General features: G+C 37.1%; 2 protein-coding genes across 2 annotated transcripts; one reads left to right on the top strand and one right to left on the bottom strand.

Moving 5' to 3' along the window:
• The first annotated feature begins 7,142 nt into the window (after nt 1-7,142).
• LOC141643412 (uncharacterized) lies at nt 7,143-10,334 on the top strand. Its single transcript, XM_074452565.1, has 3 exons — nt 7,143-7,508; nt 8,424-8,892; nt 9,654-10,334. The coding sequence occupies exons 1-3, from the start codon at nt 7,382-7,384 to the stop codon at nt 10,180-10,182; spliced, it is 1,125 nt and encodes a 374-aa protein (XP_074308666.1). The 5' UTR covers nt 7,143-7,381; the 3' UTR covers nt 10,183-10,334.
• Nucleotides 10,335-10,980: 646 nt separating this feature from the next.
• LOC141643411 (protein ACTIVITY OF BC1 COMPLEX KINASE 8, chloroplastic-like) lies at nt 10,981-22,041 on the bottom strand. The gene is made up of 21 exons (XM_074452564.1): nt 21,374-22,041; nt 19,072-19,207; nt 18,211-18,377; nt 17,742-17,862; nt 17,566-17,666; nt 16,662-16,760; nt 15,697-15,807; nt 15,517-15,596; nt 15,343-15,412; nt 14,957-15,030; nt 14,812-14,881; nt 14,625-14,713; nt 14,085-14,212; nt 13,903-13,983; nt 13,761-13,821; nt 13,608-13,662; nt 13,418-13,516; nt 13,235-13,324; nt 12,279-12,338; nt 12,045-12,168; nt 10,981-11,511 (listed from the first exon to the last, which is right to left on the bottom strand). The coding sequence occupies exons 1-20, from the start codon at nt 21,779-21,781 to the stop codon at nt 12,052-12,054; spliced, it is 2,217 nt and encodes a 738-aa protein (XP_074308665.1). The 5' UTR covers nt 21,782-22,041; the 3' UTR covers nt 10,981-11,511; nt 12,045-12,051.
• Nucleotides 22,042-25,326: the final 3,285 nt, after the last annotated feature.

The raw sequence follows: 25,326 nt of genomic DNA, 5'->3' as shown, positions 1-25,326 counted from the left end.
GTGGGGTCACTTGCGGGAGTGGCTTCACGCCCTAGTTTCGCCTTCTGTGGAACCCGCCACAGAAGGGATGTGCACATTAATGGACAGGGTTATCGCTCACTATGTGGAGCGGGGATTTGGTGGGTACGGCCGCGGTCCCCCATCGGCGTGGTCTGGTCCAAAGGACAATCGATTGAGATGATGGGAATTGGTTGGTTGTGTGTGTGTGTGTGTACGTTAAGTTCTCTCTGTTTATCTTATTGTCGTTATACATATTGATTGTGTGATTAGTACTGACCCCGGTGTTGTTTTGTAAACCTGCGGTGATCCATTCGGGGATGTTGAGCAGATATTGAGCAGGTAATGAGATGAGTACTGGGATAGCTGGGATGCCACGACATGATGATAGGAGTCTTCCGCTGTAGCCTTTAGTTTATTTACATTTCAGTTAGAACAGTCAGTTTGGAATCATGTATCGTACTTTTGGTTTGGTTTTGAGGATTGTAACTATTCGTGAAACTATTTATATTAAACGCTGTTTCTTCATTGTTGTTTGATTATCATTGCCTCGGGTAACCGAGATGGTAATGTCTTCATACCTGAGTGGTCCTGGTAAGGCACTTGGAGTATGGGGGTGTTACAGAGTCATATCCTTGATAATGTCTTGTATGGTTCGGTTGTGAGAGTCTTGGTCCTATCGGACACTAGGGGTGAGCCATAGGCTCTCTAGTTGCGATATGATCGTCGGGACTGATGTTCCCATCCGTACTTATGGTGAGATGCAAGTCATAAGTATGAGTGTGACAGTAATAATCTCGTCCCATGTACTTGTTTGTTGTACTTGTTTATTTTATTTAACCGGCATGTATAATTATGAAATGAAATGTTTATTTATATGTTATAAGTACGAAAAGGGTATTATAAACTGATGGGGCATATTCTGCACCGCTGACCAAGTCAACATATTGAGCAAGGTCAAGGATATCCACAGCAAAGTCAACGACTTAGACAGTCTAGCCGATGCAACCCATCGGCCTGTCACCTGGGGTCTCGGCCTGGCAACCGGGACACAGATCCGCGTACTCATATCCAAGACCCTCGGCCGGCCTGCCATGGGTCCATCGGCCGAGGGTAGAACGGTCTTTCCACCTGCTAGCCACTTGGCCACTTGGCCACTACGTGACAAAAGGTGAAAGTCTATAAATACTCCTCAACCTTCATTGAGGAAAGGATCCATAAATTAACCTAAGAATCACTATTCATCTGGTAATATCTCCCTTATCTCTCTACAATATATCCTTAGCCAAGTAATTACAACTTATCCCTCTAAGTTCACTGACTTGAGCGTCGGAGTGAGTACGCTTGGCACAAAGCCAAGCCCTCAGTTCGTTCAGTGTTGCAGGTGAGGCCGAGAGGAACGATAGAGACGAGGAATCCAACTCAAGACATCATTCTACAAGCCACGGGTGGTAACATATAACTGCTCTGGAATTACACCCGGAACATAAACGATTACTTGTAAGAGTCGTATTCTTGTAGAAATGTCATATTACCATCGTATGTGCTTGACATGCATTTTCGCCCTGCTTGTGCTGTCCTGGCAAGTACGAGTTTGACCTACTTGTGCTGTTCTGGCAAGTAAGGTTTTGGCCTGCTTGTGCTGTTCTGGCAAGTACGGCTTTTGGCCACTTGTGTTGTTCTGGCATGTGAGTCTTATCTTAGTCTTTCCGCCACTTTCGTGCTGTTCTGGCGATTGGGGTACTCGGTCTCCTTAGTAGTCGAGTCTTGGGTGCGTGCTGTGCTGGCGCATGTCGAATCGGGATGTACCCCCGAGAATCTGCAGATTTAGACTACGACCGTATTATTATCGTAGTTCTACCTGGGGAAATTATAGTCTAAGAGTAGTAAATGTCTTGCATTATTTGGATGGTTACTGTGGTCATATCTCCTTGAAATACGTGCTCGTGGCTAAGTGGTCGTGTCTGTTTCCTTGTCTTTCTTCTCCATTTATTTATTGTTGCTTATGCCTTACCTGTTTATTACATCATTTCTTTATTCCCTGTTGGTTTAAACACGAATGATCCCATGTTTAGTTATAATTCGATTCACTCATGTCTTATCTGATATGATTGTTTGTTTATGTTCTTTGTTATGTTCGTTTCGACGTATTGTGGCTGGGAGAACCTTGAGTTACTCCCCCACTGACTGTGGCGTTCATGTTTACATGAATGACAAGTGGTGAAGATGCTTACGTGGGGAAGACGTGTGGGCTAGCGAGAACTAAACCCTTGGGCCTTAGTTGCTACTTTAGAAACCCCTTATATGTTTATTCGTGGGATATCTTTTCCCCGCTTTCTAGACTTAGGTTGTAATAACCTAAATTTGTCTATTATTGTTTTTGTTTCACTTCGTTTTTGGCGCCCGCGTGTTAATCTTTAACTAGTAATTTAAAAGTTTTTAAAATATCACAAATTTCCGCTTTAAATTATTAGGTATATTTTCCGCTTTATCGCGGGGTGTCACATAGGGCGTCACCGTCGTATTTCTCCTCCGGAAATACAAGGCTTATACGATTAAAATAAATATACTTGTAAAAGTAAAACTAAAAACTCTATAATTATAAACTATACATCTTATAGGTTCTATCTTCTACTTAGAATTCCTCACACTTGACCTTCCCAAATACTTGTACCTGAAAAAGAGAGAGAGTAATGGAATCAACCAACCACGGCCGAGTATGACTCCAGTTGCCTCCACCGGACTTATGTCATATTATTTATTCAATCAGAATTATCCTTATTACCATATATCACCCAATAAAATAACTTACCAAAATACAGTATTCTCTGCCAGGGACCAACCCGGTATCCCGAAAACATTATATGACTACCATACCAACAGAATATATATTCATATGACACTAATGCCGGTATACCATTACTGAAGAAAATAGACATTACGTATATCTCATGGGCCAACGCTCCGGAGCCAACGCTCCGGAGCCAACGCTCCCTTTTTAATATGGGCCAACGCCCTGGAGCCAATGTCTCTAGTACCAACGTTGCCCCTTTTTATATATAGAGCCAACGCTCCTACTGTGTACACAGTTTTGATTTCCTCAATAATGTCATCTCAAACCAATAATCGTATTCCGAATGCTACAATTGACCAATTATACATTATAACAGAAGTACCCTTATCATAGTCATATATTCATAAGACGGTAACTAATATAACATGTGAGCAGTATAACAATCATAAGATGAAATTAACAATAAAGACTAATGTAACCGATTATTTCTAATCTCTTATTTCAAGGTAAAACAATTACTTATATCGACGAAGGGTTCTGAAATCATACCTTACTTATCTACATTGACCTAGGTAAGAAATAATAGTGATTTTTCCCAACTTTATGAATGGGGAAAGGGTTATTTGTAGCCAAAAAATTGCTTAGCCACCAAGACATATATCAAATCCATAACCATTAAGGATTTCTTGATAAAAAGGCACGTAGCCTAGCATAGGTGATGCAAATCCCATAATGAATCATCATCATTATCACACGTGGCTCATTAAGGTCAAAACAATAGGTTCGGTCCGATCTCTCATACAAACATCTATCCGATATTAACTATATTTTCATATTAGCGGACGATATAAAAATATATCATCTAGATTATTTAACTAAATAATATATTTTTATTTCGGGATATTACATCGAATTAAGTCGAACCTTTTACTTTAGGGGAGCTTTAGGAAAAGCTTTCGAGTTTGATTTCGCATATGAGGTGCGAGTGGAATGGACGACGGAGTACAACAAGTTAATACATTGAAAAATGATGGGAAAATGCACGCGGTGCCCTTCAACTTTGATGTTTTGCCCGAAATACCCAATTTTTTTATCTAGAGAACTTTAAGAGACTATAACTCGTGTTTACGAACTTAGAAAGTGACGATTTTTTTTTTTTTTTCAAATTGATTATCATTTCGAGAACTACGACTTGAAAAAAACAATTGTCGAGTTTGGAATTCGTGACCGAGAGATATGGTCACTCAAAGTTTGTTCATTAAAAAAAACTTTGACGTACAAAAACTCCTAGCCACGGGATCCAAATACGATAATTTTTTTTTTCAAATGTAATTCTCGAAAAGATAATCGATTTGAAAAAAAAAATTATCATTTTCTGAACTCGTAGACACGAATTATAGCCTCTTAAAGATTTCCGGAACATAAAATTGGGTATTTCGGACAAAAATCGAAACTTCAAAAGCACCACGTGCATTTTCCCAAAAATAATTGTGCCCTACCCCCGAGGGAGAAAAAAAGGATCTCCGTTCCCTTTGTCAATCTCCTTACACAAGAATTAGTATACTCCCATTATATATTCCAATTGCACTATTTAACCTTTTTATTTTCAAGTAAATTTACAATCATTGGACCGAACCTACAGTTAATCCGGACCATTAAAAAGGTAATGGACCTCGAAAAAATGGAGAGGATCCGTACTCTCGAGGGGGTGGGTCGGAAGGCGTGGAACATCATTGTAGGCTGTTATCAATAAATGAAAGACATAATGTCACTCCGAAATTACTAACGTCACTTATGTTTGTGAGCTCGTGAATAGTAACATAGTTCTTAGATTACTTAACTTGTACTTCGTATTGTTATGGCATGGACATCAAAGAATGTACTGACATGATCATTTCTCTTCGATAAAACTCAAATAACTAAAAGAGATTAAAAGTTGGTTAATGACTCACTTAACTTAGAATTTTGGATGGGAGTGGTCTTGTCGAGTTAAAAGAGAGAGTAATACCTAGTGGACTTTGAACTTCCAAGGAGTAAAAATCGAAAAGCATTGAAGTGGTCTGACAAGAGGGACAGTTAAGAAGGACAAAATAAAATTGACTGCCACTCCTACTGATAATTACTGTGGTAGCTGTACTATTTACTGTTCAATTCTCACTGTCATTGACCAATGTTGCCTTTGAAAAGGCACAGCTCCTTCCACTTGCTTAACATCTGCCCAAACATTGCCCCACTAGTCTTGTTTGCCAAAAACTGTTGTTTAAGATGGATATATCAATCACAAATTTTTATTATAGACGGACACTATCCGTCTATACGTATAGACGGATACCATTTTCCCTCACAAAATATCCGTTTGCCATAAAGTGGGAAGCATATAGGGGGTGCCCCACCTTGTCCCCACTACCCATGTTATTAGAGGTCTTTACCCGTCTGTTCGCCCCACCCGTCTATACCAAGACCTATTGTATATCAATGGACAATGCACAATAAAAATTATACATAAGTCACCCTTGTTACGGGTATATCCGTCACAAGCTTATAATGTATCAAGTATCTCCCACTTGTATAGATAAAGACAAGTCTAGGGAATCACAAAATATTTGTCTTAACCTACTTAAATGGGTAATATTTGATCTGTCACAACTCAGAAATGAGAATTTGTGAAAAATTATTGTTTAAATTGGATATATTCATCTTAATTTTAAAGTAGATTAAATAAAATAGATAAAACAAAAATAAAATGCATAGATATAAAACGTTGCCAAAATATTTATCTCGTTTATACAAGTGAGGCAACCTTATATCTATTTTAAATTTACAACGGATATATTCATTTTAAAAGAGACTTGCTCACTGTACAAATGACACCTCCATTTTTACTCACAAACTCGTTTGTTAAATGTGCCTCAATAATTTAGGCCATTAGGGACTAGGGTAAGCAGAAAGTCTTCCTTAAGATGGTCACAAGCTTATGACCTCTTACAACTTTCTTTCCATTTTAAGTATTTTAATCGGTTGTAAGTTGTCACAAACTTATGACTGGCTACAATGAGAATTTGCCTAGGATAGGATCGTAAGGAGTATTAGTTGGCCTCTGTTAAGACTCTTAAGAGTGTAAAAAATGTCAAATATTATTCTATATATAGATAGATAGCAGTAGGTAGATACATCTGATGTATTATCACCAATTCTATATAATTTATGAGCATTATAATAAAAATTTTGAGTTTTGTTTTAAAAATTATACGTTTACTATATAAAGTTTCTAAGTTTATTCACTTAAACATTAAGCTCTAAAAAATTACAATAAAACTCAAAAACATTACATATAAATTTAGTAAAATTTGAGTTTTGATGGAAAAAAAATTAAAATCTAACTTATAATAAATTTTAATAAGTTCAGAAAAAATATAAATACACTAAAAAACACATAGAGTTTGAGGTAATAAGCTAAAAAAATATACATATATGCTCAAAAACAAAAAAAGTTGGAGGTAGTACATCGGATGTATGTTCTTTTTTCTCAGATAGATGAGAATGTTTTATCATTTCCTAGACATTTTGCTATTTGAGCCATCTAGACCTCGCAAATAGATCGGGTCGTGTCGTGTTCTCTTGTCACATGTAAACAGGTCAAAAATCCTTTCAACCCAAACCCGACCTGATTAAATCTCATGTCGTGTTCGTGTCAACCCATTTACATAAATGAGTCATCAAGTCTTAACCCAAACTCGTTAATTTCATGTAGTATTTTCGTGTCATGTTAATGTTAGGAAAGTGTATATATATCACAAAATCTCATTGAAAACGGAACGGATACCATTTTCTCTCACAAATGACCCAAATAGAGGAGAGAGGGAAGCATATGGGGTGCCCCCACCTTGTCCCCCCTATTCGTTTTGTGAGTGGCATTACCCGTCACTTGCTCCGACCCGTCTTCAGCAAGACTAACTGGTATATATATTTATGTGATACAATATCACAAAAATTAAAATTAAATTAATAAATAAGTCATTTGTACCGGGTTCGTGTTTTAGAGTTTAATCTAAATCTGACCCAATTAAATTTTATATCGTGTCCATATTGACCCACTAACATAAAAGAGACGTTAAAGCTTAACTCAAACCCATTAATTTTATATCGAGTTAGTTATTTTAAAAGATTCGACATAAGTAACACTACTAGTCTAGTAGTCTACTACACCCTAAAAATCAAGGGAATAGTTGACAATGGCGGCACCGCTCATGTAGTCCTATGTAGCATTATGCATGTATTTCCTTTTTCTAACGTTCTTACACCACCCCAAATCTCCAATTCCTACTTAAAACTCCAAACCCAACATAAAACAGGAAGTCTCCCTTATAACGAGTATTATGACGAATATTGTCCGTCACAGTCGGTGCAAGGGAAACCCTTTTGTTTGTACAAGCCACTGAAGTCTGACTGTCTGATGACCTTACATTTAAGATTAAAAAAAAAAATTATCTTTCTATAAATATCATTACTTTTTAACTATTTTGATAGTAAAAATTCTTGGAAAATTAGTAAAGTAGACCAAAAACTTTTTTTTTTTTCAAGGAAGAAAGAATGTCAAATGAAAAAGGAAGTGGGTTTGTAAATTGGGACAAAAGAGAGACAAGATACCATGATGTTGCCTTCAATTTCAGGTTACAACAACAACAACAACAACATCATCCAGAATATTCACCCTCAGGTTACCTTTTCACTCTATTTCATTATCTTATTGCATTTTTTTAGTCTTTCTTTCTGTTTGTTGTCAGTTTTATATTTTAGTCAACTTATTTCTCACAATCTTAGAATCGTCTCAAGGTAAGACGGTCTTACATACAAATTGGTGTTTAGTCTTTTATTGTGATTTTGGTGTCATTTTGAACTAGACCCTATATTTCCATAATCCTTGTATTTGTTTGGTTTTGCATGTGTTTTGGTTCTTTAAGTTAATTTTGTGTTATACTTTAATTTGTGTAGTGAATAGTTTACATTTGCTTTATTTATTAAAGGAAAATAAAATAAATGTAAAATATTGACCGAGACACAGAAGGAGTATGTTTTTAAATTGGATTGGCAGAAAGTTGGGTTCTAATCCGTTAATAGTTATATGTATTCCTTTTCTAATTAAACGAGATTTCAATCAAAGATAACTATGAACGGGAACAAAATATTGTATTTAGCTTTATTGAAATATGTAATTTTGCTGTTATCTTCTTGAACTACTCCCTCTGTCCCAGTTATTTGTTTACACATGTTTTATTTTGTGAGGGGTAAGTAAAGTAAGTGTAAACTATTGAGTGGACGGAAGGAGTAGATGCTTTTCATATATAGTTTAGAGGCCTTAATTATGTGTGTAATTTGATGTTATCTTGCACTATCCACTCACATTTTGTGAGAGGGACATTATCCGTCTCCAGCTCCGTCTAAAGTGAGAATTTGTGCTTGTATAGTCGACAATTTTGTATATGCATTGATATATTTGGCTATATAGTTCCATCTATGTGAATTACTAATGTTATGTTTTACTCAATCTTTCTTTTTAGTGGTTTCGAACAATGAATCACATTTTCAAACTAGATCTAATAATCCTTACGATAGAGATGTCGGTTTTGTATAGGAGAAGGATGTGCAAAAACGACATTTACAGCGAATCAAAGGCAAGAACTAGAGAGACAAACAGTGATATACAAGTACATTATGGCATCCATGCCAGTTCCACCAGAACTCATAATTCCAGTCTCAAAGTACCCATCATCTTCGCTCCGTCACACTGACCAATCCTCTGTTAGAAATGCCATGGAACTGAGATACAATGCTTTAGGCCGGGGTGGCGGCAGTGTAGGAGGAAATCCAGAACCATGGAGGTGTAAAAGAACTGATGGCAAGAAGTGGAGGTGTTCAAGAGATGTAGCACCTGATCAGAAATACTGTGACAGACATTCCCATAAAACCCGACCTTCAGCTCGTTCAAGAAAGCCTGTGGAATCGTCTCTTCTCGTTTCCTCTGCAACTACTAGTCGTACCAGTACCAGTAACCCTAATTTTATTAACCCTTCTTCTTCCCATGAGATGTCCTCTTCTCTAAGGTAACTTTTTATCCTTATATTTTTATGTTTTTGCTTACCAATGTCATAATCTTATGTTGTGACGGATGTCAGCTAGGTCAATTGGTAAAGCTAAGGAAATCTGTATACATACATTTGTTCCCTTTGGAATCGAAAACTGAAATTTTACAGTTCCCATTGAGTCCATTTCCTTACGTTTTCTGTTAACTCGAGTTTCTTATGCAAACACGTACACGTAAGGTATGAAAAGTCACATGGGTGAAATAAGTCAGAAAATAAATGAGAGCAAAAATGTCCTTTTAACACGAGGGATTTGCTTCGCGTAATTAATAAGCGTAAAGAATTTGCTTAAATATACCGATATGAGTACGTGAAGAGATGGTTGAGATGGAGACAGTAATTCAATACCATAGTACCTTAGTAATAAGTGTTTGAAGGTCACTCACTCCGTCTCAGTCTATAGTTTATATTTTAAGGGGAATGATATTAACAGTATAGAGTATATATTTTGGAGGGAATAATATTTACTCTGTATAGTGTATACTACTATACTTCTACTGCATATATTCTCCGTTGTTTGTTAGTGATTTTTGTTTGTGTGGATGGGGATGTAGGAATTTAATGGTGGGTCTGCTTATTTATGTCTACTTTCCCTTTCCCCACTGTCTATTGAATTTGCATTAGTAAATGGTGCAGGTGGTAATAAATTGAAAACCATTTCAATTGCAAATAAGATCGTTTTACACAAGACTTACTATATCAATAAATTTGTACTTTTGTAGGTATCCGCAGTGGTTTATGAAGGATGAAGCTATTACACCAACTGCTCAAATTTTGTACCCGAATCAAATAGAACAGTTTTCGCATACCTCTCGTTTTAGCCCTACGATGAGTCTCTCCGACCACACTACTGATCCACTACAACGGCCTTTTATCGACGCTTGGTCCTTGGAGGATGCTAGTACTAATCTCAACAAGTACCCTAATACTTCTTCTTCGGTGGATACCATTTTACCCCTTACATTGTCTATGTCAGCCAGGTTCGAGCCTAACAGTCAGAATAACGCCAAAGACGATAATCATTGTGTTAGGGAGACCCGGACTTCTCAGCAACAACCACTGAACTGGATGAGTTCTTGGGCTAATTTACCTTCTGGTGGTCCTTTGGCCGAGGCATTGTGCCTTGGCATGCCTGGTCCCACCGATGCTTGGGCAACCCATTCAGAGGAATTGGTGTCGCCACACGGACACAGTAATAGCTCTCATGCCAGTGGTGGCACCACCAATTGTCAAGGTTTCCATCTTGAGTGAACTCGATACGTCTTGAGGTTATCGACATTTTGTTTCTTCTTTATCAGGTCATTTTGCTGGTATAAAGCTTTGACTTATGGAGCATGAGAATTGATCACAGCTTAAAATTTGTAAACTTTGACAGATTTCCTATTTCCTGTCTTTTTCCTCAATTCCTGTTTAATCTCTTTTGAGTACTAAACTAAAAAATTCTTAGACAGATGACAGAGGAGCAGCAGGCACAAATCGCAAGATCTTACATTTACTAGTACAGTATATTTTTTTTTTCTAGAGGAAACAGTAAAAATTTACTAATTACATTTTCACAGTATAAAGTTACTAAAAAACATTATATTTGTGATAATAGTAGTAGTATTTTTAGTATTTGGCGGGTAAGGAGGTATGAAACCGCATGATGCAAATTCACCCCTACGGCCATACCCCACCACCCATGGCGGGTACAATGCGTGGCACCCATATCTGACTTCTGGTAATATTTGGATAGGCACTCTTGCAAGAATAAAGACAGACTTCTGCCATCACTATTTTTAATTTTGAAGTATGTCGGGCGCAGAAAATGGACAGCAAAAACGACGTCAGAAGTGTACAATAGTTCAGAATTATAAAAATAGAGCATAGTGTAACACAGCCAAAGTCAAGATAATGCACACAAACAAAGCTTTGTTCGTTACGAGCCGAAACAAAAAGACAAATGGCATGGTATGCTTCGTATAATCTTCTATAGTCCTAACAAAGGTTAAAATAGCAGGAATTCTGCCAATTGTGCTGCTCGAACAGGTGTATGTATTACATGCTTCAAAAACAAAAATGGACTGTTCTCTTTCATTTACAAGTAAAGGACCTCGCAAAGAGCGAGGTAAGGGGGTCCGATGTACACAACCTTGCCCGTTTGTTAACTACACACAAAGACTATTTCTACACGGCACATTAGTACCATTTATATTACTGGCATATCAGATCACCGCAAAAAATAGTACATCTTTTACAGGTTGTACTGTTTGATATTTACTCAAAGCTACTGGGAAAATTGATAGCGTACCTCAGTTAAGACATGCTGAGATACATAAGCAGCTCAACGTGGCTGAGCACTCGTTTTACAGGTTCTACGAACAAGGCAGGATGGAACTTGTCTGAGAAATCATAAAGTTGATACAATTTTAGTCTGAGGATTTGATGTTGGATTCGGCTACTGGTTGTATTTGTAGCTTCATTGTCCGGAATAATTGTCGGATGTACAAGATGAAATGAAAGCTGGACTGTCTGATGCTATCAGTCAAGTTTATGATCATGGTAATTGAGGAAAGAGTGGAAGCAGTGTATGACCATCACCTATGAGACACACGAAGTTCAATCAGTATACACTTTGATGCAAAAATACCTGCACAATCATACAAGTTACGCTAATTTCTTACAGAAGTCCGACCCATGGTGAGGTAGGGGTTTGGATGTTTGCAGACTAATCCTTGTGTTCAAATACAAAGAGGTGTTTTCTAGATTACCCATAATATAAATATAAATTGCTTAGTGAACGGTATTTCCAGACCCCTACTACTCGATACTAAAAGTATACAATTTAGTGACCCCTTTTTGCATTAATTCCAAAGCTAAATAAAGCGGGCTCATAGAATAACCCGTATATGAAATGTCAGGTGTTTCATTCGCTGAGAGAATAAGGGGCTCAAATTGCCCCGATCTTAGACAGTATAGAACAGCAAGATGACTAAAGCAGAACCATTTGTATCAGAAAAATATATTTACTAACCGGAATAAAATCTGAAAGTTCGAACCTTAGTTCAAGCTATTTAAATGTGCAAGAAACCAAGTCGTATAAAGTCCACAGTCAAGGAGATTCATTCAATAACCTTCTTTTTAAGCAGTTCCTGTGATTAATCTCTCTCTTTCATCCAGCTTTTTGACCTTAAGAACACCAAATAAAGCTTGAAGGCCAAAAAGAGCGCAAACTGTGAAAGCAGTAATTGCAGGCACCTGAAACGGGTAATTTATAATTTTATCAGTCATTTTAGTTTGGTATTTCTTTCAGCCTTTCTTTCAAGTGACAAGAACAAGCAGTAAAAATTATCGAAAGGATCACTTACTCGGATTGAATGAAGATACAAAATTGTCGCCAGATTGACCAAGGTCCCAGCAACTATGGCCTGTGAGCATTGTAAAACAGAATTAAGATTACCTCTCAGTGACCTGACTGATGCCACATACAATTGAAATTAAAGTCAGCAGTCGACAGTGTTAATACGGACAGTTTTCGGAAAGGTGCGGAAAACAACACAGAAACGACTGCTAATTTTTGGAATCTATCTGCATCCGACAGTTTAATCAACTACGTTACAGAATCAATGTTGTCCCAAACAGTTTCATTAGCGACGCCACAGCAATTATTCTGATACTCAAGATTTTCTCTACTGATGGAAATTCTCCAAGACACTAAATCCACAGCTCATAGGCAACTTTCAAGGCTCATCAAGCAGAGAGAAACGAAGAAAAGTTTTGAGATCTCGAGTTGTACACGTCTTAAGGCTAACCCTCAAATATGTTACTCATTACATAAAATATACACATCAAAGCATGGCTATACTATGAGGTCCTATTGACAAACCCCTTAGGATGATACTTTAATTGACGAATATGAGCATTCCTAGTTCTGCTTGATCGGGATTAACTTTGGTGGATAGGAAACGACGCAACTGGCAGATGACAAGATTAAGCTTCTTGACTGTACCTTTAGTCTCCCTAGACCACATAACTAGGACTCGTATGAAAATAAAGGAATGGTTGTGCGTTGCAGCTGAGCTCTCATGGGTGTCTATAAACATGCCGACAAACAAAAAATCATGCCAACACAGAGAAGCAGTTGACCAATTTGTCTGGTTGGGTTTTGTAGTCCATTAAGGGTAAACGACAAAATTACTCAGTGACAGAAAAATCAAAAAATCAATTAGGTTTGATAGAAGAAGCATATGGAAATTGAAAGTAAAATGACCATGCTAGCCAGTAACCGGTGATTTAAGTTTAAAACATTCAGTTAATAACTCACACTTCCTATTGTCTTCTGAACTGCTGCTACTCGTTGGAAAGCCCTCTCGGACTCTAAAGCCCTAACACGAAGCTTCAGGTCTCCCTTTTCCTGTTAAATAAATATTGCCACATGCATGGTAAGGTACCGAAGTAACATCAAATACTAACATATGTCTCTCTTCAGGTCAAAGAGGATGTGTACCAGTCGTTCAATAACTTCAGCAAGCTTTTCAACTCTATCTGCCTGCCTAAACAAGTTGTAGAATGCACGAGCTTGCCGGTCCCATCTCTTTCGGAAATCCTAAATCAAGTTAAATTTTTCAGTTAAAAAAATTTGGAGTATTAACCATATAGCACATTGTCATTGAGAAATATGAATTCAAGTCTTGTACCTTCAAAATAACTTCAACACCAACTTCACGGAATTTCAACAATTCGAGAGCATAGCTGAAAGACAATGTTGATGTCTTAATAGTAAAATAAATAAACATACCAACTGCCTTGAGGCTGAATGCTTACAATGAAAAATATAAATCTAATCTTACGGTTTGGCAATTTCAGTGATATCAAAACGAGGGTCAAGGCCCTTGCCAATGCCATCTAACACTGCAACAGCATAAGAGAGTTTTCTGTTAAGATTCAGCAGGTGGATATGAAATTTACAAGTAGCAGCCAATTGTCATTTACCAGAAAATGCTCGGACAACAAATGTGAAAGTAGCAGGAAATCTGAATGGTTGGTCTGCAGCAATTGCCAACAAATCTTCCCCTGCAATATGATGGCACAAAATTGTCATAATTCAGCAGCTTTTAACCAATTAAGTTAGAATCGAAAAATACTTCAATTATCTATTGCAGCCTGCATTATACCTATTGCAGCTAGTCGTTCCTTTTTCTTCTGAAGTTTTTCCTCCTTGCTTAATGGCTTTTTAAATCCAAGTTCTGCTGCAGCTGCTTTTTCCCTCTCTAGCCTTTGTGCTGCAAGACGCTCCTCAAAACTGAGTGAAAAAAAATTAATGGGTATTACAACAATAGATTGCTTCTATCTTATGTTCTTTTCAGGCACCCAATCATTTGGTTGTATCACATTTTGTCATTCAGGTAGGTTAATAATTACTGAGGATATTCAACCTCTTTTTACTCTGACATACAACCTTCTTCGGAATAGTCAATATAAAGAAACTAAGCTTGCTAACTAAAAGGGCCATCTTCTTGATCTTGGAAATTGTAGCAGGCAAAAATCAGTAGCAAGGAGCTCGTAGTCCGCAAGTAAAATTTGTAATTCACTCAAAATGATAGAGAGGGCAGAGGGGGCGTTGTTGCCTAACAATTTGTTCAATACGACAGTATCGACCTCGCATAAACAACACCAGCAACATATTTTTCTACCCACATATTCAATGCGAGTACCTGTCAAGGAAGAATTTTGCAGTTCTTCTGACAGCAGTCATATCTCCAGTAGGCACAAGAACACCCATTTGGATCATAGCTTGAAGAACCTGCAGATGAAAGTAAATTTCATACATAACAACAATAGGAGGACAAAACCAAGGTCCGTTTAATTAAAAGGAGCTATGGTATAAGTTTTCTTTATAACCTTGTCAGGATCCTTCTCATAGACTCCATAAAATGTCTCTAACAAGCCTTCTCTAATGTTTGGACTGATGCTGCACAACATAAATAACTTCACATTATTAACACGATTTCAGAAGTAGATGAACAGCAGAGGAAGGACAAATTACCTTCCCATCATTCCAAAGTCATAAAATATTAGCCTTCCGCCATTTACATCGTCAACTGCAATGTTCCCCGGGTGCTGCAGTAAAGAAAATTACAAGCATTTCAGGAATAACAACTATGAGATAATGTATATTATTTTCAAATTTCAACCACTAACCAGAAAGCAATACAGGACTCAACTTAGTAGTCCTCACAGTTTCATATTAGAGCGAGATATCACAGCATAACAAATTATTTGGTCATTAGTCAATTCAACATTATTTCAAGCACATAGATGCTGTATAACCATCGTTACACATCTCTTCTAAAGGGGCTAATTTTTTGCAAAATTCTAAAGGTCATTCCAGGAGCTTCAAAACTTATAAAAAGAGAAGCAGTAAATACTAACCGGATCAGCATGGAAAAAACCATGAGAAAGTATCTGCTCTAAATAAGACTCAACAGCATAACGACCTATCCTGAGAGACAGTAAACCAATAGTAAGTCAGTAAACTGAATTTCATGTCAAAACTATCTAGTAAGAGGTGGTTTAAGATGATGTTAGTCATTGGTTGCTTCATACTTTTTGCGATCAACGCCCAACTGGTCTAATGCTTGAATCCTGTTTATCTTAATTCCAGGGACATATTCCATTGTCAGAATCTACAACAAAAGTAAAATATGTCAACTTGATGCCATGGAAGTAGAATAACGAATACGAAGTCCGTTTTGACAAAATTCTCAAAATACTATGCCACCGAACCTGTGGAGTGGTGTATTCCCAATATATTGTGGGAACCTTGACATATTCCAAATTTTTGAAGTTGTTAGCAAACAGCTCCGCATTAGCAGCTTCCTTTGTGTAGTCAATTTCCTTGAAATTTTCACAAGTTAGCAGACTCAACAATAAAACTAAAATTATAGATAGAAGTATAGAACTACTCCTAATACAATAATAACTGAATATAAACTTCACAAAAAGCACAAATATTGTATCTCATCAAACCCAGACTTAAATATGACAGTCTTCAAATCATAGCAACCAAAAATCCTATGAATTGGGTATAATATAAAACAGTAATTTCACATATCTTTTAGCAGGCAAACTCTATATTCTGGAAGATTGCCGATGTTAAGTATCAGTCAAGTCTTTCACGTATTTGCAATTTTATTTTTATGTGTCATGGAAAATCCCTGTTAGTCAAGAAATGGAGACGTGGAATACGTCATCATATTGCCTTTTGAGGTTTAATCATTTATATTGATATTCATTAACACAATGGCGGGTAAGGGCAGTTATATGTATGCAACCTTTTCCCCGTGTTCCACAAAGAGGTTGTTTTGTTTCCGATGACTCGTAATGGAAATTGCATTGAGCATTGAACCAAATAACACCTACTTCAGAGTAAAAAAAAGTTCAACCAGTTTAGTGTGTCATTGCTTTTCTGTCGTAATTGAGAATAACAGAATACGGAGTCTTTGGCTCCTTTGCAAACAGATATATAAACACATAAAGGTGTCCCCTTAACCTTGAAAATCAGAATAATATCCATCTGAATAATGTCGTAACTTTTTTTAATGTGATTAAGTTATGAGCTTTAAATATATCCTAGTGCAGACTTTGAAGGTATCCACAACAGAGGATGAAGGTGTGAAATTTGCTATTTTAGAACAAGTTATTTGAGTACGAAATAAAATACTTCAAAGGGGCATAAGTTTGACAACAACCTGGTACAAGACATTAGCACACTCGTCATAAATCGCAACCCAGTCCCTCTTTGCACCATCTGACTTCGGATCTATCTTCTGAAGATACTCGGCTATCACCTACAAACATGTGGAGACAAACAGCATAAAGTCATGAGTCAAACAATGAAACGTCCTCGATCTACCAAAAAAAAACAATGAAACGTCCTTGAATGTTTTTTTTAAAAAAAAAAATCTTGGGGTCATAGGGGTGAGAAGTACCTAACATCATCAAGACACGAGAGTTAACAACATTCATTCAGTCGATCAGACTGTGACTTAACACATTCGCATTCTTTTCTGTTTCAAATTCTTTGAATACTTTCGACAGCTTAAAGGATAACACTGGGAATATAACTTAGCCCTGAATTGCTTCCACTCAGATACAAATTCCACATGAAATTACCCAGGGATCCGTTCCAAGCAAATTCCTCGGCATGTATGTAGTATCGTCAATAAGGTCCTTCTATACTAAATATATATAGTGAGCTTACCAGATATAGGCGTAGCAATACGCCACAAATATATTTGTCCAAACCTATTTCAATATATGGTCTCATGTAAATGCATTCACCAAATAGCAACCAATTACCAAGAGAACCTCTAACTCAAGTTTGGTTACAGCATACCCGCATTATATCATGACAAAGCCAGATATCAGACTTGTGGTTTTCTTCTCTTTTTTTCTAAATTGCTCACAATAATCTCCAATAATTTGAACTCTTTCTACTTTCAAGATGCCAAAAGCCTAAATCATGCTTCTTTTCGAGCTAAAGAAATAACTCACTTATTTGGGTTCCTAGTTCCAACAACGGCAGAAAGAAACAACTTGAATAGAGATAAAAAGAAGATATTAGCATCAAGTAAATTAACAAATAAAACCAACCCTCAAATTTTTAAGATCTATATCAAATAGATCCTTAAGCCCAGGCCTCTGAACTTTAACAACGACTTCCTGTCCCTTTAGTCTTGCTCGGTGAACCTGACCTGAAAACCAAATGTGTTACGTTACTATTTCAAAGACAATCAATTGAAGTAGATATGAAGAGGTCTAATGATTACCAAGACTTGCTGCTGCTATGGGCTCATAATCAAACCGTTCAAATACATCACCCAAGGGAGATCCAAGCTCTTCTTGAACAATAGAAAGTGCTGTCTTTGATGGGAAAGGAGGGACTTGGTCCTGCAGATGAACAAAGGTTATTCAATGGCCAAAACACAATTCTTCGGAAATAAACATCTACTGGCTCATTAAAACTACTCTAGCTGAGGAGTAGTTTGAATCCTATTATGAGAGGTTTGACGTAAGAGATCGAGGCATTGAATTAACTCTTGATTATCAATTATCAGAGGCTTGTTCTATAAAAACCACAAGCAAACACTTTTCTAGAATGAAGTAAGATCGAGGCATTGAAAGAAATGCTAACAAAATATTATCATCATATGGACAACTTCGTTTTCTCACTAAGTAAGAACCATGATGATAGTCTCCAACTGATTATTTTCCAAACTCATTTAAATTAAAATCAACCTGAAGTTCTGAAAGTTGATCGACATATTCTTGTGCAAGAATATCTACTCTTGTGGAGAACTGTTGTCCGATTTTAATGAATGTTGGACCTAGCCTCAAAATATTTTCCTTCAACCATTTTGCAAGAACTATTCGCCTTAGTCGTTGCTTCTCTTCAGTCATCCCTCCTGCAAATAAGTATTGGATTTCACTTACATTAGCTGATTAGCTACATAAATGTAACAAAAAAAACAAGAAATGTGATTTCAGATTCTTGATATGTCCAGTGATAAAAGTAACAAAAAAAACAAGAAATGTGATTTCAGATTCTTGATATGTCCAGTGATAAAAGTTACACAACTGAATGAATGTTACCAATATATCCCAGAAGGCGAAAAACCTACACTACACAGAAGGGCAACGGACAGAGCATGAGAAGACTTTTCGCAATGGTTATTGGTTAACTAATAGGAATAATTATAATAGTTGGGCCCCAACCATCACATTTGAGTGAGGGGGCGTAATAGGAATAGTTATAATAGTTGGGCCTCAACCATCACCTTAAGGGCCAGTATAAGGGTAAAGAAGATTTCTTGTCCCTACCTCTGAGTGATATGAGAGCCTATAAATAGACAAGGAAAACTAACAGCAGGAGTCAAGCTGAAATGTCGGGTAGTTCCGTAATAAAGAAATACTAACTTAGCCTCTAGTAAGTTGTAAGTCGTTACCGACATTTTTTGGATAAGTTAATTCATAACTGAAAATCTTTTTTAACAAACTGCAAACAAACAAACAAGAACGCTTGAGCACCTGCCTCTCAGCCACTTTAATGTCCTAGTGAGACTAACAATTACAGAAAATAGCTTGTATGATTGTATCTACCTCTGTAAGAAAACTTCTGACTGTTAAACCAAGCTCGAAAGACAAATGTCAGAACAAATCCCCAAATTTCTAAAGTCCTTTGTACTGTAGAATATGTTTTAAATCTGCTCCAACGGCCTCCAGGGGCAACAGAGACCTGCAAAAGGCAGCATAACATGGATCAGTTTTTATTTGGAATAAGTTATCAGTCACAGAGATAATAATACAAAAACGATCGGGACACAACCTGCTCAAACCATATCCAACCAAATGATTTTCTCTTATCCATCCATTCACTATCACCATCATTACCAAAACTAGCACTAATAAAATTATCCAACTTTAGAAGAATGGTGGGCCCAGTTACAGGTCCTTGTAACGGGTTCATATTAGTGGAGCTCAAATTATTTGAAATCAGACTCTACAATTGTTGTAAAAGGGTTGTTTGTCGAAAGGGGAGTGAATGAGTCGATAGATAACAGCGTACTCGAGTTACAGAAACATTGGTACTACGGTAGCTAGACGCCTAGAAATCCAGCATCAAAAACATCATTCTTTATTCTACTTCTATCTCATTTATACTTTCTGGTTTTGACGTTATTGCTTAAGTGAGATTAATTTTAACCATTAATTTCTCTAAATATATGCAGAAATAAAATATATGTATAAATTTTAACATTTAATCTATCAAAATAAAATCTACTCCGTAACATTCTTTGACCATTTAAGTCAAGGACGATATAAATGAGAGGGGGAGTAAGGATGGAAACATTACCCAAGAGAAACATGACCCCACACACGAATATATTTTGGTGTCACGAGTACACGACTCTGTGCGTCGTCCCAAACGCGCGTTAGAAAAAAGAATTGCATTTTGTTGTAAATAAAAGGAAGCGTATGTGGACCTATGTACCAGAACTAGACTTGTTTAATTTATCTTGCCATGAACGGAATTTTTTTAACAAAAATGAGTGGGGTTTTCTTGCCATACAAACATATCACAGGCACCGCTAGGCACAGGAGCCAGGATTATGATTTATGACAGGCAGAACCCGGCTGTCACACTGGCCACAACGCCATCTCCAAATTATGGCACGGCACAACACGGCACGGTATGCCTACTCCTAGTTTGAGCTAGTCCATTTTAGAGGTCTGGGTCCTAGGCACGACATAGGCGGTTTCAACTCATAGCAGGGAGTGGTACTTCTAAAAGGGTCTGGGTCCTAGGCACGACATAGGCGGTTTCAACTCATAGCAGGGAGTGGTACTTCTAAAAGGGTGCACTTTGTTGTATACCTACTCCTAGCATCCTATAAATAAGGTTGATTCCACAAGTACTAAAACATAAGTTTGACAAAACCCAGGAAAAAATGTACTTAGCGTAAACATAACCTATGAAGGTGAGTGCAACTAATCTAAGGGTTTTATTATGATTTACCCCTCACTTGTTGACTTTCTAAGTCGTACCGACGTACCCTACCTTTTTGGAAACATTACAAGTTTACACCATAACCAACAACATTACTTTGTCACTAAGGCGTTAAGTAGCCATGTGTCGATAAATTATCTCCTAACTGACCTTAATGTACCTTAATATTTCACCTTGATCGGTCCACATTGTAAACACCTTTCCTTCCACCAACCTCCATTCTCTGACCACCACATTCTCACCGAAGCCATCCTTGCTAAGTGCTCACCATATCACCTCATCCTAGGTGGCAACACCTTCTTCCTCATCCCACATCCCCATCACCTTTCCAACGCAACGCTGACATACCCCTTCCATTGTACCACTACAACCTGCAGACCCTCTCCATACCCCATTAACCGCCAGTCCGCCATTAGTAGACGCTTGCATTGACGACAGTATAATTATGTAGTGGCTGAAAGAGCCAAGAGGAGGCTGCATTGAGCCTCTTTTAGCCCCTATTCCGTACCCATTAAAGAATATCAATTTGTGGCTAACTAACTTGCTAAATCATCACTTGGAAAACTAAGTCAACAGAGTTCTAACTTTGGTCATCACTAGGAGTCACTGTTTATTCATTAACATCAATAGAAATAAGAGGCACAAGTGATTCTAAAAAGAGACCCGTATATCTTAGAAATGCCCATAATTGAGGGGTACACTAGCAAGGCAATATGTAAAATAAAAAGACCCGAAAAATTGTAATGACTAATTCATTACACTGGCTGACTGGCCCGAGTAACTCCGACTCCGCCCCTAATAACAAAACCAAGTATTCCTTCCGTCTTAATCGTAAAGAATAAAAAAAAGTAAACAAATGATTAGGACGAAGGGAGTATAAAATCGAGAATGTACCTCTAAACGATCGCGACCGCCTTGCTTAAACCAAGCTTCCTCCTGTCCAATTTCCTCCACCGTCTTCGCCTCCGTCTTCACCTTCTTTTTCTCCTTCACCGACGAAACATTACCATTACCATTACCATTACCATTACCATAATCGAAGTTCACCAAGCTTCCATTACCACTAGCTTTACCATTACCATTACCATTCAAATAAGCATCAAACGTGCCATTTCCTTTACCGTTCAACTTAACAGTATCAACTCCATTAATAACCACCGCTCTACCTCCTCTCTCCTCTGTCGGCGACTCCCTCACCGCCCGAACTTTCACAAAACGATACCGTCTAGGGTTTTCAATCCCGCCGATTCTAGTGAAGTATAAATAACGAGAAGATGACGTCAGCGACGGAGAAAGCGCCATTAATGAATCAATAATCGAGGTTTTGAAATAAATAAATGTGATGAAATAGTGGAATAAAGTGAATTAATTAAGCTTGGTTGTTGAAGCTGATTTTCATGGCGGAAAATGAAATAATAAAATAATGGAAGAAAAAGGGAGATGTTTTGTGGTTGAAGGGAGAAGACTAGTGGAAAAGGGAGGATGAGAGTCGGGATTATCGACCGTTGTGATTGGTTGGACGTAACTCAAGGTTTAGTCCGCGCCACATGCTTCTTTTTGTTGCTTAGTTAACCATCTTGTGAAGTAATGTGAACTTGTGGTCATAGAACTTACAATAGTGTCACTTGACAAAACAACAACAAACTTTCTTTGGTTAAGTGAGTGTGTCAAACTTGGATGTTCTGTTTTTTCAGCATAATTTGGATGGTTAAAATTAGGTGTGAATGTGTGATCATAGATCAGGTCGAATTTGATATGGGTAGGGTATAGTTGCAAAAATAACATTTCAAGTTCTTCGTTAGATTTTCCCGAGTTGCCTTGAAATGTTATCGGTGGTTGTTGTCATCCCAAAACAACAAACTCGGCTGCACAACGAAGCCGGCTATCCATCAATCAACGACTGTGGTACCCCTTTTTTTTTGCTCCACCACACACCAACGCATTGCCTTCTTATCATCCCTGCAAACCACACTCTAGTCCCATCCTTGATCCCTTATTTACCCCTTTACTCCAACTTCAATATTTACCTTGAACATTTCTATCGGTGGTTGCTGCCATCCCATTAAAGTTCTCTCCACCATGCCTACCATCTCCTCTTTACTCACAATTTATCTCATTCTCCTCACGACAACCAACGTCCTCGACACCTTATCCTTGAATATTACCTTGTTCGATATTTTCAAAGCGGCTAAAAACCCACCATACAAACTAGGGCTGAGAAAAAAATTCGATTATCCAAACTGATCCGATGTCCGATCCGAATCTGATCCGAATTTTTGAATATTCGATCCAAAAGTTAGGTTTGGTTTGGATATCTGATCCGAAATCTTTGGTTTGGTTTGGATATGGATATTAGAATTAAAACATTTGAATATACGATCCGATCCAAAACTATATTTTTCTAGTATAATTTCGAGAAAATAAAATTTTATTTGATACAACAACTTAGTTAATGTTTAAAATATTAGAGAAATAATTAAATGGTACTTAAATTTTATGTCGAAAATATTGGAGTAAAAATACTAAAGAAAATCATCATGTAAGATTGAATATCGTGTTTCAAACTTCATTTTAAAGTAAATTAAAAAGTATGGATATCTGATGGATATCCGCATCCGATCCGATTATTTTGGACACCCGAACATTAGATACCCGAAACATTTGTTTTGTATATTGGATATCTAATTTTAGGATTTTTAATATGGATATCCGATCACCCTTTGTTTATATCCCATCTTTTGTCATATCTCTTCCACCAATATCCTCACTTGCTCATTCCCAAATGTACCTAATCCACCTCTACCAGCCCATCGCAAGCCCGCACTCATAAACGACCTATTAAGGAAATATCTCACAACAATCACCGTTGCCTATAAAGGAGTCTGTGTTTGTTACCAACAACCATGCCTACTTCAATAAAAGAGTAAGGTTAAATCTGTTTCATATCTTGAAAGTCCAATCAGCGCTTCACATTAAGCTCACAAAGTCGCTTCCACGCTACCCAAGACATTTTCCTTCTCTCATTCTCACACCTCCACTAAAAACCAGTCTACCTGAAATCTCATCTCCTCGCAAAAGTTGGCGGAAATTTGCATATGTAGGAATCGGTTGGGCCACAACCTTTATCAACACTTACCTACCCACCTTCGATAATACTTCCCCCCTTCATCCTTACAACTACTAAATTTGCCACGTATCGAATTCGTGATCACCTTCTTCGAATGCCCAAAAAACGTGGCAACCTGAAATACTTCTTTTACGCCTCCACGTACTGCCCAAAACCCGATGGCACATATTAACAATTCCAACACTTCTTCCCGCACTCCTTTACTAAATGACACAATCATTTTATCAAGATTCGCCATCTACCCATGGATTATCATACCTCCTCAAAAATGTCTTTCATTATTGCTTCCCATTCGTCAGCTCGCAAAAAGTAATAATTACCGTCTGCAAACAACGGAGGCAATACTATATATAAGAGTCTCGGGAGTAATGTGAATCTCACATAGGGCCCCGTCCTTGCTCTCTCTTTCCTCACCATCCTCAACAAGACTTATGCAGGAATAGTGAACAAGTATGGTGAAAGCGAATCCTCTTATCTCAACCCATCTTTTCGATCTGAATTTCTTAGAAGGGTCTTGAGAAAGAAATCGTAGTCACACAATGCATCACCCTGTCCACCCAACTAGTGTCAAACCCCATCACCCACATTTACAAATCTCTCCATAAAATATCACTCCACCTGACCGTACGCCTACGCCACGTTAAGTTTCAACGCCATGCTCCCTCTTCCATATCTTTGTCCCTTCATGTGATGGAATAACTCAAAAGTTGCGAAGATATCATCAGTAATTAATCGACCACACATGAACGTATTATGGTTCTCTGAAACTTTATAGTTGAAGAAGACTTTAAGCCTATTTACATCAACACAATGTTATACCCGAGTATACATCATTACATTAACATCACAAGTTCTTATTTAAGACGAGAGTATCCATCTTACATGCTTATATATTAACAAAAATCTTGTCTTATTTATACAAGCGGTATGTTCTCTAACCGGTTCTAACTTCTAGTCTTGAATAAGACTATCAATATATATACTTAAAAGAGGAACTTTTAAAGTAATTTCATTGGCTATTACTTTAGAGCGATTTCATTGGATATTATTTTTTGAATATATTATGTGTATAAATAAAAAGATATTAAGTATTAAAAAATCTACATTAAAATAGGTCTCCTAATGTCGTAAATACTCATATGTGTGATTACAAGAGTCCTAACATAAATACTCTCTGCAAGCAGCTATATATATCTGCCTCCAACTCCACGAATCATTCTCATAAATTGAAATTATTACTATTTCTTTTGATTATTATTATTATTTTTATATTTTTAATTTCCAATTATTAATGATGCTACTCATACTTTTTATTGTCAGCTTTTATCTATGATTGATTATGTTATTTACGAACTTTGAAGTTACAAAACACTAATTTATTGAATATCATACCGTTGTCTGCGATCTACTTACAAGAAACATTGTAATTCAAAGGGATTATGATCAATACATTTGAAGTTATAAGATAAATAAGATACATGTCACTCAAATACATAATCTATACTAAGTTGTTTTTAAGAACTATAGTAACACTCTAACTACCAATTGCCAACTATTATAATCGATAGCTAATGACAAATCGATCCAAAACCAATACATAAGTATGTATGACTGGCATAAATTTTATCTTAGTGTAGTAGAGTTTGGTTATGAAGACAAAAACTTGAGTCGATTTTACAATAACATTATGGTAAAATCGCCAATTGTTTACGTAACAATA

Source organism: Silene latifolia, chromosome 2, assembly GCF_048544455.1.
Source record: "Silene latifolia isolate original U9 population chromosome 2, ASM4854445v1, whole genome shotgun sequence".
Taxonomy (NCBI): Eukaryota; Viridiplantae; Streptophyta; class Magnoliopsida; order Caryophyllales; family Caryophyllaceae; genus Silene; species Silene latifolia.
This window is presented reverse-complemented; position numbering and strand designations above follow the sequence as displayed.